The following is a 17,566-nucleotide window of genomic DNA, read 5'->3' as shown; positions in this document are numbered from 1 at the left end:
GCCCTTCTCCTCCCACCCCTGCCCTTCTCCTCCCACCCCTCTGCCCTATCTAGAGTTTGTCTGTTCCTCCCATGCTCCCCTCCCTACCCCATTATGGGTAAGAGAAAACATTTTATATCAGAGAAAATATTTGGTATTTGGGTTTTTTTGGGGGGGATTGGCTAACTTCACTTAGCATTGCTTTCTTCAGTGCCATCCATTTACCTGCAAATGCCATGATTTTATTCTTTTTTGTTGCTCAGTAATATTCCATTGTGTATATATGCTACATTTTTTAATCCGTTCATCTACAGAGGGGCATCTAGGTTTGTTCCATAGTTTAGCTATTGTGAATTGTGCTGCTATATACATTGATGTGGCTGTGTCCCTATAGTATGCTGTTTTTAAGTCCTTTGGGTATAGACCGAGGAAAGGAACAGCTGGGTCAAATGGTGGTTCCATTCCTAGTTGCTTTCAACCAATTCACTTGTTGCTGGCACAAAGAAACTGCATAGGAAAAAAAGAGAATGTGTTGGCTTTAACTATTAGAGTAAGAGAAAATTCAGACTTCTTTAATTTTTCTATTAAAATTGGTTATGTAAAGAAAGGAAACTAAACTTTTCTTTCTTGACAGTGACATATCACAATTTTTTACGTAAGAGAGGAATGCAAAGGTTCAAGTTACCAGAGTATCATATGAAGCTAACATGCATCAGAGAAGAATCAGGACTAAAAGGTATAGATAGCAGAGAGCATAAACGAATGTCTTCTTATTTTCATTTCTATTCAAATTCATAATTTGATTTAAAGAATATAAGCAGTAAGCCAAGGAGGAGTAAAATAACATAAAGAAGAATCTAGCATAGAGGTGAATATATAAGTAAACTGGGAAAAATATTTCTCATGACTACACTCCGTGGAATAACTGGAAAAAATATAATAACACATTCATGGGCTATTTTTGACATCCAATATATAACACGAATTTAATTCCAATTTATTATATGGACAGATTCTTCTTAGACTATATAGCTCAGCTGAGATATATTTTTATCTTTTATTTGCAGTCTCATTTAAGAGAATGGAGAAATGCTTGAGTTTTAACAGATTTTCTTTTGACTCCTTCTGATAAGATGTCTTGCAAAAGACTTTAAGGAAACACTTTATATTTGAAAGTAAATAGATGGATATAGGGACATTGTTTTTGAAGAGAATACTCTGCAATTTTCTCATTGACATTATGTGGTTTCAGGTACTATTATTTAGAAGATATTTAGAATTTATTTTTTTTTTTGAAATTTTGCTGGGGGGGTGGGAAATGGGAGATAATGATTGTGGTAATCCTGGTATTACTTACACAAATGTTAAATGGATATTAAGTCATAGAATAGTTATGCAATTTGTCACAGATGAAAAAAATTATCTAATTTCCATTTCAATTTTCACCTGAGGAGATACCTGGAATTGCTGTCCTATTGGCTGGAAAGGCTTCCAGTCCAACTGCTATATTCCTTTTAATGACAACAAAACATGGGCTGAGAGTGAAAGGAACTGTTCAGAGATGGGGGCCCATCTGGCGACAATCAGCACAGAAGCTGAGCAGGTTTGTCAGGAACTCTACCACAGTTTCTCTACTGCTTTGAATCTCTTTTCAGGGAAAAAAATTTTCTGCTCTTCTAGACCTCTGGATCTTTTCTTCATCTATTCCATATGCTTGGTAGGCCTTTTCTTCTTATCTTATTTTTTTCTTCTTTCCTTCCCTCCCTCCTTCCTTCTCCTTCTCCTTTCTTCTTCTTTGGGGGTACTGGGGATTGAACTGAACTCATGAGCACTCAACCACTGAGCCACATCTCCAGCCCTATTCTGTATTTTATTTAGAGACCGGGGTCTCACTGAGTTGCTTAGCATCTTGCTTTTGTTAAGGCTGGCTTTGAATTCGTGATCCTCCTGCCTCAGTCTCCTGAGCCGCTGTGATTACAGGCATGGGCCACTACGCCCAGGTAAACTGTGGTTTTAATAGTAAAGCCCACCATATGTTACAATATACTTTACCATTTCTCTGATAATAGAAACGTTACATACATGTGGAATTATATAGTAACATATACATCTATCTATGAAACATTTTTTACATGTTAGAAAATTAGCGATTTTTCTTTATATTGTCAACTTCTCATCTTTCTGGGTTTTATTCAAGCATTATCTCTTCTAGAAAATGACCCTGATGACCTTCCCTACTCCACCATCCCAATTCTAAGTTGTAGGTACAGTTGTAACTCATTTGCAAGTGAGGTCGTAGCATTCACTCTAGTGTACTAAAATGTCTGTTTGCTACACCATCTCTTCCATTGACTCCCACTTGGGAGAGGGCTGGAGCCTTACTATACTCATCTTTGCATCTCTAGTGTTCTGTGCAGAGCCAGGTAGGCACACTGGATAAGACTTATTAAATGTTTGGTGAGTATGTGGGTAAACGAGTGATTAATCAGGATTGATTATAGCTTCTCAAGATAAAGTACAGACAAAAAATTGAGATGTATAGTTCTAATTCCAAATAAAAAAATATTTGGGTAAGTTCAGTTTTTCAAAGATGAAACTTATTTCCTCATATATTTATGACTCAGATTCTATTTTTTCTTAATCAATAGTTTCCTTGAGGATTCTATCTCTAAGCCTTTTCCATCTATAGGCTTGCTGCTGTTCAAATAAATGCAATTTAAAGAAACAATTAAAAAAGGCAATTTTAGAAACAAAAGCCTCTACAAATAAAATGCTATTAAGCAGGTATTAAGAGGGCTTCAAGTATGAGCTCATTTAATCTACACAGTAATTCTATGAAGTAGTAAGTTGTTCTTTTTGGAGATAAGAAAACTGGGGATTCAGTAAGACAAAAGTATTTACTAAAATCGTTAGAAGCAGGATTTGAAAACAGACCTGATATCAAATCTTTGTACTAAACCAGTAATCTATTTGACTTCTCTTTCTCAACAAAACAGCTATGGCTTAAGTTCAAATATATCTATAAAAATCTATATTTTGTGTGCAGAACTTTATGACTAAATTTTTGGATAGACGATTTTCATATTTCCTGGGACTTACAGATGAGGATATGGAAGGTCAATGGCACTGGGTGGACCAGACACCATTTAATCCACACATGGCGTGAGTATATTGGTTGGGGCTAAGGGAATTTATAGGCAAATGTGAGAAGATGTAGCAAGAAGAATTAATTGTAGAGTGGAATACACCAATGTAAAATATTTACTCAGAATAGAGCAGTGTGGATCAAGTAGCCTCTGTAGGCCACACCCAGTTGCAGAATAATCCTGACTTTAGCAAAATTTTTGGTATTTTTATTTATTCAATATTGATGGAAGAATGGGTAGCTTAACAGTTATTTGAGAAAATAGTCCTTAAACTTGACATTTGTATAAACAACATAATGTGATATATATGTCTTCACTATCAGCTAAGAGTATACTACTGTATATGTATGTATGTGTGTGCGTGATTCAATTCCAGTATGGGGATTGAATCCAAGTACATTATACTACTGAGATATACTCCCAGTCCTTTATTTTTGATATTGAGACAGGGTATTATTAAGTTTCCAAGGCAGAACTTGAATAATTGTGATCTTCTTGAGTCTTTGGCATTACATGTGTGCCACTATGTCCTGCTGATAAAAATTATTATTGAGAATTATAACCTGTTTTTATTCTGTGAAACCAATATTGTCTAATATAAACAAAATCACAAAGTACAATTACAATGTTTTAGCAATCACAAGAATAAAGTAAAAAGAAATAGTAAAATTTATTTTAATAATGCTTTAATTATCATGAATAATATATTTAACTCAATAATCCAAATCTTGTTTCAATGTGTGATTAATAGAAAACTATTAGTAAGATGTTTAAACCCTTTCTTTTTGTACTAAGTTTTCAAAGTAAGGTGTGCACATAACAAACATCTCATACAGAGAGATCACATTTCAAGTGCTCAATAGGTGTTCAAGAGTCACATCAAATAGCAACTCTTGCATTGCACAGTGCAGCTCTGAAATGTTCAATAGGGACATTTTCTCTGACATGGTCTCCTGATAACTATATCTGTAATCCATATCATCTATATCTCTCTCTGTTTCTTCTTCTTTCAGATTCTGGCATGAGAATGAACCTAACAACTTTCAGGAAGAAGACTGTGTGGTCATTGTTAATGACCAAGATAAATGGGCCTGGAATGATTTTCCTTGTAACTTTGAGACAAGTAGAATTTGTAAGATACCTGGAACAGGATTCAACTAGAAACCTACAAAGTGATTCTTGTGATGGAAAAGAACAACCAAATCAAGCAGGGCAGAATGTAAAGCATCATTCAAACAGAGAAAACGTGGAGTCATAGAGCATTTTTCAGTCAGAATGCCTTTATTTATTTTTGTTCAACTCATGCAAGGTTGTGTGTGTGTGTGTGTGTGTGTGTGTACAAGATAATGTGATTTTGTGTGGTGTTTTCATGGAAAGAATCATCTATTCCATGAGAACCAGTTTCATTATCTTTGCTTTCTTGATATTATCTCAAGGTAATTACTTTTTGTTTGGTATGCATTGATTAAATATCTAACAGAATCACTTGAATAATGCAATCTTTTTGTCATTTTTCTCTTGTTTTAATTCTTATATCTTAGAATTCTTAACTGGTAGTGGTGAATCATTTTTTTTACCCAAGTATCACAGACTTTGAAGTATTTATGTGATATTTTTATTGTTTTATGTTTCATTTTCAGACTTTGAAGTAATGTCATTAAACTGACATTTGTGAGTGAAAATTTTCCAGAACCATAGTATAAAACAGTTCTAAATTATGGTACTGCACAGGTAGAAAAACAATGAATAACCTCCTTACTCCACTCTAAATAATTTTGAAAGCAGAATGTATCAAACTGACTTAATATCATTTTTAGTGGAAAATCCCATTATTGGCCACTTGAACCAAACACCTTCAATTCTATAGGATTGAAGGAAAAAGATCCTTGGGAAGATAAAAAGCTCACCTTTGTATTGCTTGCTCATGATAATCATTACTAAGGCTTAGATCTATCCTTTAGTAGAGATGAAATGTATTCCCTTTGGAATTATAGGAAAGTTACTGGGGATAATTTGGCTCTTAGCTAACAGTTAAAATTTATTAATTATTTGGAGTTCCACTATATTGGTAACTTCATTTTCACATGAAGGAAAGAGTCACATTTTAACCCATTCATTTATATTGTTAAAATATTTTTAAGCTATAAAGCTACAGTTCAAACTAGAAAGGAAGTCATTGTTTTAACCTCTTAAAATTGTTATGTATGTAGTACCACTTATGAGGCAGTCCCATTCAACTTTAATAAGATACAGTGCTTTCTTAAAAATTTTAATCAGCTAATGTTTCCTGGCTCTCAACTGAAAGATTTTAAGTAATAACTTTTTAAAAGATTTTCTATGCCACTCTTTTAAAAACAGTATTTATTTTGTAAACTGTTATTGATTTTTCTGATTTTGGAGTGTTGGTGTATGATTATATGTGGGGATTGGGTGCAATGTGTGTGTGTGTGTGTGTGTGTGTGTGTGTGTGTGTGGTGTGTGTTATGTGTCTGCATCTCAAACTGATGCTTTTAATTGGAGTGATACTAAGTAGTTTTAATCCTGTCTACCATATACACTAAATTACATAGCCCAAAGCCTGTTATAGTAATTTTATGTAGATGCTACTAGGCTTTGTACAGTTAATTCTTCAATTATTAATTCATATAAACCTGTATATAGGTAGAGATTCCGTTGTCAATAAAATGTGATAATTTATTCAGTTATGTCTATCTCTGTATAATGTGTTTCTCCAAATGCCAATCATCTTTCATCACCTCCAATGCCATCACTACACCCTAAGCCTCATGGCCTTTGGATCTATCTCTCTGTTTCCAACCTTAGTCATTTTCGGTCTGTTTTCAATTCTCATAGCACATCTCCTATTCACAATTTTTTAAAACATAACTGACAGTAATTTAATAAAAATAAACTCTAAATTTTAGTACTTTATAATGTTCTAGAAGCTTGAAACACTCAAAAGATTTTAAGCAGTGTTTTTATTTTTATTTTTTAAATATACATGTGTATTAAAGAGGAAAAACAAGAAACACATAAATAAAAGTATGAAATAAATCTTCAGTCCCCCAATGCCCCTTCAGAGGAAATATGATTATCGGTTTCTTTTATATATTTCCATAATATATAACTATATATTCTACAAATGAAGGGTTAAATATGTATACTGTATAAGCTAACTATGTGCTATATGAAATATAGACATATGCATACTATATGAACATATTAATATGTAGTCCACAATATTTTATACTGATATAATCAATATTTACATATTCCTAAACATCTTTTTTAAACTTAATAATGGTTTGGAAATTGTTTTTACCTTGTTTTTTATAAGTGAATAGCATTTCATTGTATGGTTGTATCATAATTGGAAGTAATCTTAAAATTATAAATTATTTCCTTTATATAATAAAAAATCAACAAGATGATAGCTCTAAAACAAACCACAAAGCAGTCCCAGTTCAGAGCTGGAAATGGGGAAAATATTTCATGGATTTTCCATCTACAAATATATGGGGCTTACAGAACAAGTTTGAATGCATTGAGAGGTGATGTGCAGTTCTGGAGAGTTAAGAGATGGATTATATGTGTACATAGAAAACTAAATAAATATGAAAAATAATGACAATACTAACCACAGTGAAAATCAGAATGCTTTAAGAGTACATGATAATATTAGATGTATATAATACATACCAGTACATGATTCAGCTGTGAATAATATTTTCAAATTCACAACAATGTAAATGTTGAATACTTAACATTTAAGTACAAACTTAAAAATAAGTGATCATATAGTGGTAAAAGAATAGACATTGTACACATATGAAACAGAAAGAGAAGGAGATAGTCTTGTTCACTAGTGTGCAGTTAATAGAAACTAATCAAAAATTTAAAAAGAAACCAAAGAGTTGTAATACAAACTATATTTAGAAGCTATTGAGATCAGAAACCTGGAACTCAATAGATAAAGAAACATCTAAAGAGTTGAATGTAGTTTCTCCTCTGATTTAGGAATCAGAAGTCAGAAGAAGACAGCTATTTTTAATTACAACCCTTGCAGAAGAATTTGTTTTTTAAAACACATGTGTGGTGTTTTGATGGAAAGAATCATCTATTCCATGAGAACCAGTTTCATTATCTTTGCATTATCTAGTGTGCAGTTAATAGAAACTAATAAAAAATATTTATGTGGATAATTTGAAAATCTGATAATGTAATTAGTCACGTCAGTATTTATTATTTATTTTGTGGTTCTTGAGATTGACCCCACAGCTTTATGCATGCTAGGCAAACGCTGTTCCATAGCTCCACCTCCAGTCCTTGCAACTATTTTGGAAAAGAGGTGCTTGAGCATTGTCATAGTCCATTTTCGGTTGCTCTACCAAAATACAAGAGGCTTGGAAATGTATAAAGAAAAGAGGTTAATTCAGCTCATAGTTTGGATGCTGAGAACCTGAGTCAGCTAACTCTATCAGTTTACTTTTTGGTGGAAGCATTCAGGCTAGATCACAATACAGAGGGTGGCATCATGGTGGGAGGGCATGTGAGAGGGAAACAGCAGTCACATCAAGAGACAGGAAGCAAGAAGGATACAGGGGCTATTCCCACCCTTTCTATAACAACCTACTCTCACAGGAGCTCACTTGGGTTTCATGAAAACTACATTAGTCCCTTCCAAGGGCAGTGCTCTCAACTGGCCTAATTACTTTCCTTCAGGCCCCACTTATTCAAGGTTCCACCACTTCTTACATTGCCACTCTGGAGGCCAAGTTTGCAGCACATGCAACTTCAGAGGACATGGTCAAACCATATTTAAAAGATAGCAAGTATCATCTAATAAAATCAATAAACCACTTAGTTTCAACTTTTTAACAAATAAGGAAAAAAAGGAATATTCTAAAGGGTGCCTACACTAAATCTGTAGCAACTTTTCTTCTCAGTGTTAACCATTAGAAGCTTTCTTTGTAAAATATAATAAATATTATTATATTTAAAATATATAAAATATTAGTGTATTATATCAGAGAAAACAAGAGCAAAGTAAAGTGCTCACAATAGCAGCTTTTATGCAATAAAGTCTTGGTTATCTTAGCTATCTTATTATAAAAATAAAACTCTAGGCAAAAAGTAAAATTCTCATTATTTCTATACCAAAACTGTCTAAAGGAAACATACTGGAAGCCCAAAATATGAACCATATATGTTTAATTCATATAAAACAATAAAAAGAAAGAGGTGAGATTAATTCAAATAACTTATTCTATTTAAATTAACATATTCAAATGATATCCATGATTATCTTTTTATCATGTAATCAATATAAAATTATTAGTGCTATAGTTGTTTTTTCACGTTAAGTTCTCAAAAATCTGGTGTGTATTTTATATTTCTAGTATACCTCAATTAGGATAATACTCAATAGCCTCCTGTGGCTAATGACCAATGAACTATTAGCTCAGTTATATGGAGAGTATAAACATCTACATAGAAAATATCAGGGACCATATGGCCAAATGTTAAAAAATAGGGGAATTTAGAAATATTTCTGGCTAAATTATGAATATATAAAGATTGACAATACAATACTCTATAAAATATAAAAATATTTTCAAATAAAAATTATGCTTAAAATACCAACAAAAATATACAGTGGAATAAACTTGACAAAATGTGTTCAAGTTTTTTGGAGAAAAAAAAATTTAAATATTTTTTCTTTTACTTGTACACTTTTGTTTTTACTTATTTACTTTTACATGGTGCTGAGGATTGAACCCAGGGGCGCACACTCTAGGTGAGCACTCTACTGCTGAGCCACAACCCCAGCCCTTTTTTCTTTTTTTTTTTTTTGCCATTATACATGTAATTTTCTTTTGCATCACAAATCTTAATACAGATATATACCACAATGTTTCATATCTCTGTTTGTATATAAGGTATATTGACACCAAATTCAAATCTTCATACATATATTTTGTATAATGATGATCATCACATTCCCCCATCCTTGCTATTCCTCTTCCCCCTCCCTTCCCCACCTCACTTCCCTATCTAGAAATAATCTTCCTCCCATGCTCTCCCTCCCTACCCCACTTTGAGTCACCCCCCTTATATCAGAGAAAACATTCGGCATTTGATTTTTTGGGATTGGCTAACTTCACTTAGCATTATCTTCTCCAACTCCATCCATTTACTTAAAAGTGCCATGATTTTGTGCTTTTTATTGGTGAATAATATTCCATTGTGTATAAATGCCACATTTTTTTATCCATTCATCCACTGAAGGACATCTATGTTGGCTCCACAGTTTACTTATTATGAATTGTGCTGCTGTAAACATTAATGTGGCTGTGTCCCTGTAGTATGCTGCTTTTAGGTCCTTTGGGTATAGTCCGAGAAGAGGAATAGCTGGGTCAAATGGTGGTTCCATTCCCAGATTTCCAAGGAATCTCCATACTGCTTTCCAAATTGGCTGAACCAATTTGCAGTCCCACCAGCAATGTATGAGTGTACCTTTTTCCCCACATCCTCGCCAACACTTGTTGTTTGTCTTCATAATAGCTGCCATTCTGACTGGAGTGAGATGGTATCTTAGAGTAGTTTTGATTTGCATTTCTCTAATTGCTAGAGATGATGAGCATTTTTTCATATATTTGTTGATTGATTGTATATCCTCTTCTGAGAAGTGTCTGTTTAGGTCCTTGGCTCATGTATTGATTGGATTATTTGTTTGTTTGTTTGTTTGTTTGTTTGTTTTGGTGCTTAGCTTGTTGAGTTCTTTATATACCCTAGAGATTAGTGCTCTATCTGATGTGTGAGGGGTAAAAATCTACATTCAGGATGTAGGCTCTCTGTTCACCTCACAGATTGTTTCTTTTCCTAAGAAAAAACTTTTTAGTTTGAATCCATCCCATTTATTGATTCTTGGTTTTAATTCTTATGCTATAGGCATCTTATTAAGGAAGTTGGGGCCTAGCCCACGTGGTAAAGATTAGGGCCTACTTTTTCTTCTATTAGATGCAGAGTCTCTGGTTTAATTCCTAGATCTTCGATCCATTTTGCATTAACTTTTGTGCATGGTGAGAGATAGGGATTTAATCTCATTTTGTTGCATACGGATTTCTAGTTTTCCCAGCACCATTTGTTGAAGATGCTAACTTTTCTCCAGTTCATGCTTTTGGCACCTTTGTCTAATATAAGATAATTGTAATTTTGTGGGTTAGCCTCTGTGTCCTCTATTCTATACCATTGCTCTACCACTCTGTTTTGGTGCCAATACCATGCTGTTTTTGTTACTATTGCTCTGTAGTATAGTTTAAGGTCTGATATAGATATATACCACATGTTTCACTCTTCCTGCTAAGAATTGCTTTATTCTGGGTCTCTTATTTTTCCAGATGAGTTTCATGATTGTGGAGAAAATTTTAAACTTTATTGCAAGACTTGTACTCATAAATACATATATAAAAGATCCTGCTCCACCTAATGAATGATTATCAGACTGCATCATCAAGAAAGGGAAAGGGACTGTAAAGAGTAAATACAAGAGTAAGAACACTTTACATGATTCTTTATAATTTTTCTTTACTTCGGAGCAACTTATTTTTATAAGTTGCCACCCAGACCTTTTACATGCTAGGCAAGAGCTCTGCTTCTGAGCTACACCCCAGTCCAGACAGAGCAACATTTTAGGAAAAAGTTTTATATGGTAATCTACAAAACATACATTTTTTGAAGTTCTAGAACCTTTACATTTTTAATTTTTCACTTAATAAAAATAAAATTAAATTTAATATTGAAAAAGTATCATGTTGTATGATTTCTTTGTATAGGAGAAAAATGAATAATTTTTCACCTTATGAATCACAACATCCATGGCTGATGTCCCCAATACAGAAGATAAATTAATAAAATGAAATCATATAGATTTATTTAATAAAAGCTTTACATGACATAGGAGTCATCAGAAATGTTTAGTCAGAGGAACAGAGAAATCAACATATATTTAATCTCATGACTTGAAGATGCATCTTAGTTATTATACAGGAAAACATAGAGAAGATGTATGTTTGGACAGGAGATGAAAAACAACATGAGAAAAGACAGGCTTTTCAGGAGCTAGAAAGGGACAACCAGGCAATCATTCAAAGGAATTTTCCAAAATCTTCTTTGTTTTACTCTGTACTTGCTCTATGTCCCTGTACTTTCATATAAATACCAATGATGTGAGTGTATCAAAAGGAGAGTTCCTTGCTTCTCATGACTAGTGGATTGCTTTGAAAATTCTGAGAGTAGGAACTAACATGGAGGAGAATGTACTTCAGTCAGCATCATAAATTATAACATTGAAAAACACTTGTTTTATTTATATCTGAGTAATGAATACTTATGAAGTCCTTATGGTATGCAATGAATATTTTCTCTTGTTGGGCTATGATATGTTCATGTTCTTGTTCCTTATCATTTATATGTTTAAGTCATGCATACAGTTCTTAAATATTTGTCTTAGTTTGCAGCATTTATTTCTGTCATTTCACAAATCCTAAACATGTTGTAGAAACAGGGTATATCATTCCAATTTTGCCTTGCATTTGAAGAGTCCCTGATGGTGGCACAGTCCTCCAGTGTAATTAAATTGTTAGGCTCTCCTGCATCCCAGAAGCTGAAAAAGACCAACATGGGAGATTTTAAATCCCAGCAAGAGGAAATAAAGTTACCTAATACATAAGGAAAACCACATTTGTGTTATTTACAATAATTTTGTGATGTAGAAATTATTATCTTTATTTTGTTGGGGAAAAAAAGGAATCTCAGAAAAGCAAGACCATTTGTCCAAATCTTAGAATTTGTGGGTTTTAAAACTGAACTGGATTCTTTAGACTTTCTATTCTGTCATGCCTCTTCATGGTTTTAGACCCATAAGGAGAAATTATGGGGAGGCTTGATTATCTAATGTATTTATTTCCTTTGCATTCTTACCATATGTTAAAGTTGGTTCTCTTTATTCTAACTCAGAGTATGTATTAACTTAGGTACACCCTTAAATTTTACAGTGCTGTAATGAAGCAACTTCTCTAGAGAATTCGAGCCTCTGGGTTGTATTCTTAAAACTGCAGTTTATTAGCTGAGTAAGACATTTAATTCTTTGACCTTTAGCTTCCCTAAATGCTAGATGAAGACTAAGTACATTGATGTCTCTCCGAAAGGGGTAATTTAGGTAAAATGAAATAACGAATGAGAGAAAAACTTAAGTACTGGGTTCTAAAAATTCAATATAGTTATTAAGGAGAAAAGGGACATTATCAAAGGGTTCCCACTTTCACATTGTAAATGGGAAACCATTTTAAAAAGTTTTACATGCTTTCTCAAAACATTATTTTTTTTTCATTTATCTAGTTTTGGGGCATAAAACTTTATTCTATTCTTTCTTTTGCAACTTCAATGAGCACATATTTCATTCTAATCTTCTTCCTATTTTCATTGATCATTTCTCCTTGATTCTTGAGACAGTCCCAGGAAATGGGAGAAGTAAGAGATTGTGCCTCTTTTCTCTCTTCTGTACGAGTTTTCCTCTTTCAGAATCTAATACAACCTGAATGTTCTTCAAGTATCAACAATAACAAAAATGTTTTGAGAATGCCCCTCAACAGTGGTCTAACTTTAGGACTGTGGGTAATGTGGTTATTTTCCTACAGGAAGGTACTTACCTCAGTGACTTTGTGAAAGGTGTGCCATCCACCCATTGCCACTCACCCTCAACTACTTGGTCTGTCAATCCAATAAAAAACTCTCTCTTTTTAGGTTTTGCGTGGTAAAGGAATTCCTATGGAAGGTATAAAATCAAAAAAAGAGAAAATCAGCTATTTCACTTCAGAAGAGATGTTGCAAGTAATTGCAATTGAAAGAGGTAAAGTAGGATCAAGACAAGAAATGATAGATCAATGAATCTGAAATCATAATATCATCAAGGATTACCTTCTAATTTTTTATTGTAGTAAAATACTCACTAAAATGAAACTGAAAAGGTAACAATCAACAGGAGAATTTCAACAATTAATTCAAAGTTTATCTACTTTTATAGATAGTCAAATCTCTTGTCTATCTATAGCACAAAACATTTGTAATCATAATTTAAAAATAATGGACAGTAGTTGCCTTTCTTCTCTCATATGATATGTTCATAAACAAAAGGATTATTCTAAAATTAATTCCCAATTTTCTTTCCCCTAAATAATAGTGTAACTCCACAAGGAAATCACCTTTTTGTTAGGTTCATCTAGTAATGAAGATAAATTAAAACAAATATTAGAAGTATTAGAAGCAGCATGCATTGAATTATGTTTGTTTAACAAATTGTAGTTTGGGTCAAACATTGGTCCATGTATGGGAAAAGGATGGATTATGTGGAGAATACTACATCAACACTGGAGGAGCCTATACTACAATTACCTGTTCCTCCTGTGTGTTGATAACCACCAGGTGAGCTCCCATGCCTGAGCAGTTCCTTGAACTTGATAACCAGGACATGGTATTTGTAGAAAAGAAATAGCAGCTAGATTGAAAATGTTTCCAGTTCAATGGACAGCAATTCTTAACTGATCCTGGGAGAAGAGAAATTTCAGTTAGTGCCTCAAATGAACTGAGTAAGAAAACGTAACATTTATTCTGATCCTATGGAAACCAGCATTGATAACAGAAGCCTCAGAAATCCTTGTTCATTCCCCACATCTTACTAAGACTTTAGATAGTTCCAGTATCAGTAAATATATAAACAACATTTCTCGTGTCTTTTGAACATATCTTTATTTTCTAGATGTCAGTGCTAGTAAATACAACAATACATGCCATCTATTTAAGTCATGCAATTGGTATAGAACCCTTTCGTTTGTTCTTAGACTATTAAGGGCAGAAAATGCAAGCTATGTATTTTTTCCTGGGTGACTCCTAAGCAAGTGTCTCTTTTGCTACCTAAAAGTGTATTCTCAACCAAGGCATAAAGACGGGCAAAATTTCTAAGAATAATACAATTTTAGCCTTTGAAGTTTCTTTTAAAAAACCATCAAAATCTCTCAATTTAATGGTGAGGAAATTATAACTCAAAGAAGAAAGTCCATTTCCCAGTATCATGTAGCATTTTTCTAAGACTTGTAGCAAGACAAGATACACAGGCGTTTGCAGTTTATTTCTGAGGTACTACCAAATTCTCTACTCTGTACTCTTTTTTTTCTTTTACCTTATTTTGGATACAGGTGAATGAAAAAGAAAATATTATACACTTTCTGTTTACAGATTTACTGTTCAGACATATCCTCAAATTTATTCTAAGCTTTTCTCAAATGTCTCTGAAATTTTCTGTCTCAACGCTAATTACATTTCCAAAGTTTTGTCCTCTATCCTGACCATTTCCTCAACATTCTTTTATAGTATAGACAGGATTTCACATTTTGTTTTAAAAAACAGGATCTTATCCAATGATAATTTTCTTATTCCAAAATCAGTCTAGAAGCCATAAAGTGTAGATTTATAAATTTTGATATTCAACAGTGGGGCCTGTTATACCTGAACCATCATTATTGCAGGAGAGCTCCCGTAAATTCTCATGTGGTCGGAACTTTTTCTCATCACAAATTTGAAAGCTGTGATATGTCACTGTAAGAAAAAGGGCCCAGTTAATGCTCATTTTTTTGTTGTTATTTATATTTTTTCTCAGTTTAGTGTTCATAACAAAAGTGGCAATAATTATTATGATGTTTATATCCTATTTACTTTTCATTCCATCTACAGAGGCACTGGGATTCACTTCCTAAAAAGGAGAAGACAGTTTCATATTTCATAGTTTTCCTGACTTTTGAAGATGAGTACACTTTATTTCAGACCCAAAGACCTAGAAAAACCAAACATGTTTGCATTTCCTCTTATTCCAAGTTTAACTTCTCAACCCATTCTTACAAAAAAGTAATTTGTTTTTACATCTGTTCCTGACCAGTGAATCCAAGCTCCAGGTTATTGTCTCACAGAGAAGAGTACATTAATGATAAGGGTACAATGGGAGGGCGCTAGCAACAGGGAGGTGAAAACTGTGCCAGAGATCACTGAAATCGGGTAATGGTCCTCTAGTAGTTGGGGGTTTCTGGCTTGAGGAATATCCCGGAGATTAAGAGGAAAAAAAAAACAAAATAGAATACATGTTTCAGGAGAAGAAAAGCCAGAGGCAGCAAGGAAGAGTTTACTCTTAATATTATTGTGGAGAATTGGATTAATCTTGACCTTCAGAACCCACCGATACATCTGGTGATAAAACAGGCACTGAGAAGCAGGATGGAGGCACTGGCCACAGTCCATAAGAATGCCTGGGAAGAGAAGAATCTTCTCTCTGTAGAAAGGCAGACTCAAACACAGTCAATCTTCCTGGGACAAGATAACAACAGAGATTTAAGAGAGTCTTATTTTTTCTCGTTTCTTTCCACTCGCATTGTTTGTATTGTGAAATTCTCAAGTGTCAGCATGCAGCAAAATCACCTGCTGGGCTTGCTAAAACAGATAGCTGAGCCTTACCCCCAGAGTTAGCAATTTGGAGGAGCTCATTTGGAACCAACAAGTTTTCAGGGGTTGCAGATGCTGCTGGTATGAGGACCCCACTTTGAGTAATCCATCACTAATTTTAAGACTTTGACTCATGAACTCAGTTATACAATTTTTTTCCTTCTAGTTCTTCCAGTTAAAAAAGTACTTTCATATTTATAAGGCTCTTTTTGTTTCTCTCCCTTTTATCCCTTCTGCTTTTCTTGTCTCTCCTTTCTCTTCAGTGTCTCATTTATCAAGTTTGCTGTAAATTAATCAGATAAAGCATTGACAATCCTGTATTAGCTTCCCCCTCTTCCTAATATATATTTTAAGGACAAGGAAAGTGAGTTCCACAGAAGTGAAGTGACTCAGGGCATCAAAGAAAAGGAGAAATAGTAGTCTGGAAGCTCTCTTTGCATTCAAGTCAACAAGCTTCCAGTATGACATATAGTCTTCTAATCAATCTCAATCTCTCTCTTTCTTTCTCTTTATTCTCTCTCTCTGTCTGTCTCATTAAACCTCCTTTTTTCCTCTTCTCATTCCTATTTTTTTTCTTAATTCTACTGAGTACTTTTCTATTGTCCTGCCACTCACCATATTTATCTCCTTTTCCAATAAAATATCTAAGGAAGAAATGAAAGAGTTGCAAGTTTACCTGTGCATTGTAGTGCAGATGATTTGGATGAATTCATTCTTTTTCTTTCTCTCTCCCTTCACAGTTTGTGGGTCCAGGAGTGTTCGGTTTGTAAGATTCCAGGGAAAATGAATCATGAACGATCAACACTTTATTTCCTTTTAGATAGTTCAACACTAGTAGACATAGATTAGCTTATTTGGTGACTGTGCATTTAACTCAGGATTTCCCTTCTTGCATAAGGTTAAGGGAGTTTACTGTACAACTCGTCTATTTTCCTCACTCCAGGAAATAACAAAATGAGGAAATGACAAAGCACTAAGCAGCAACACATGTAGGCTGACTGACATAAAATGCAAAAAAACCTAAAAAAAGTTGTTTCTTTAGGTGGAAAAAGTCTCATTTTCTTCAACACCAAACTCATTCCCAATTTTCCCTTGACACTGTGGTGTCCATCTTTGCATTCAAAATTTCAATTTTCATCTGTATCACCCACACATTTGATAACTGAAAAAGAAGGCTTGGACTCCAAATCTCACACATTTAGCAGAGAGCTGGGCATATAGTGGGTGTATTTATGATTTAGCAATGAGAATCTTTTTCCATCTTTTATCATTTTACTTCCTTCCTCTTAAGATGGTAGTGCTGAGTATTTGCATCCCTTTTATCCAATGTTAACAATGGTCTATTTCACAGACCCACCTTAGCTGATCAACCTCATGCAACATTGGTCTCCATTGTCTTAAAATTTCCCAAGTGCAAAGAAGCAGAAGTATAATACACATGAGTTGGTAATCCCCACATTTGATGATGCAGATGTTCCATGTATTAGAAAATGTCTTTTGTCCCACAGGGACTTTGTATTATTTCAATAGGTTGGGAAATTTACTTTGAATTCTTCATTATATATATATATATATATATATATATTTTTTTTTTAAAACATTCTAAAATTATATATGCAAATTGCTATGGTTTATGAGTGTTCTCCAGAGGTCTATAATGTAAAGGCTTGGTCCCCGGGGTGGTGCTATAGGTAGGTGCTTTGGACCTTTAAGAAATGAGGCCTAGTAGGAGGTTCTTAGATCACTGGGATATATCCTAAAGGGAATAGTGGCACCTCCTGGCACAATATGTCATTCTCACCTGAGATCCAAACCATGTGTGTGGCTGTCCAATGTTGGACTTGAACCTTCAGAACCGTGCCAAAATAACCCTGTCTCTACTTGATAAGTGTTGT

At 33.8% G+C, this 17,566-nt stretch overlaps 2 protein-coding genes across 8 annotated transcripts in view; one reads left to right on the top strand and one right to left on the bottom strand.

Moving 5' to 3' along the window:
- The window catches only part of Clec4d (C-type lectin domain family 4 member D), an 11,068-nt gene extending 5,240 nt beyond the window's left edge, over nucleotides 1-5,828 (top strand). Inside the window, exons 3-6 of one of the 7 annotated variants that reach the window (XM_048787830.1) lie at nucleotides 614-715; nucleotides 1,434-1,582; nucleotides 3,081-3,141; nucleotides 4,139-5,828. In XM_048787830.1, coding sequence (XP_048643787.1) covers nucleotides 614-715; nucleotides 1,434-1,582; nucleotides 3,081-3,141; nucleotides 4,139-4,383 — 557 coding nt within the window. In that variant the 3' untranslated portion in view covers nucleotides 4,384-5,828. Of the gene's footprint in view, nucleotides 1-613; nucleotides 716-1,430; nucleotides 1,583-3,025; nucleotides 3,142-4,138 lie in introns of all 7 variants that reach the window. The other 6 variants (XM_048787831.1, XM_048787829.1, XM_015506587.2 and 3 more) reach the window with 6 other exon arrangements.
- Nucleotides 5,829-11,036: 5,208 nt separating this feature from the next.
- Clec4e (C-type lectin domain family 4 member E) lies at nucleotides 11,037-16,563 on the bottom strand. The gene is made up of 6 exons (XM_015506582.2): nucleotides 16,348-16,563; nucleotides 15,409-15,501; nucleotides 14,688-14,777; nucleotides 13,578-13,729; nucleotides 12,836-12,951; nucleotides 11,037-11,790 (listed from the first exon to the last, which is right to left on the bottom strand). The coding sequence occupies exons 1-6, from the start codon at nucleotides 16,382-16,384 to the stop codon at nucleotides 11,634-11,636; spliced, it is 645 nt and encodes a 214-aa protein (XP_015362068.1). The 5' UTR covers nucleotides 16,385-16,563; the 3' UTR covers nucleotides 11,037-11,633.
- Nucleotides 16,564-17,566: the final 1,003 nt, after the last annotated feature.

This window comes from Marmota marmota, unplaced genomic scaffold (assembly GCF_001458135.2).
Source record: "Marmota marmota marmota unplaced genomic scaffold, marMar, whole genome shotgun sequence".
NCBI classification, from domain to species: domain Eukaryota; kingdom Metazoa; phylum Chordata; class Mammalia; order Rodentia; family Sciuridae; genus Marmota; species Marmota marmota.
This window is presented reverse-complemented; position numbering and strand designations above follow the sequence as displayed.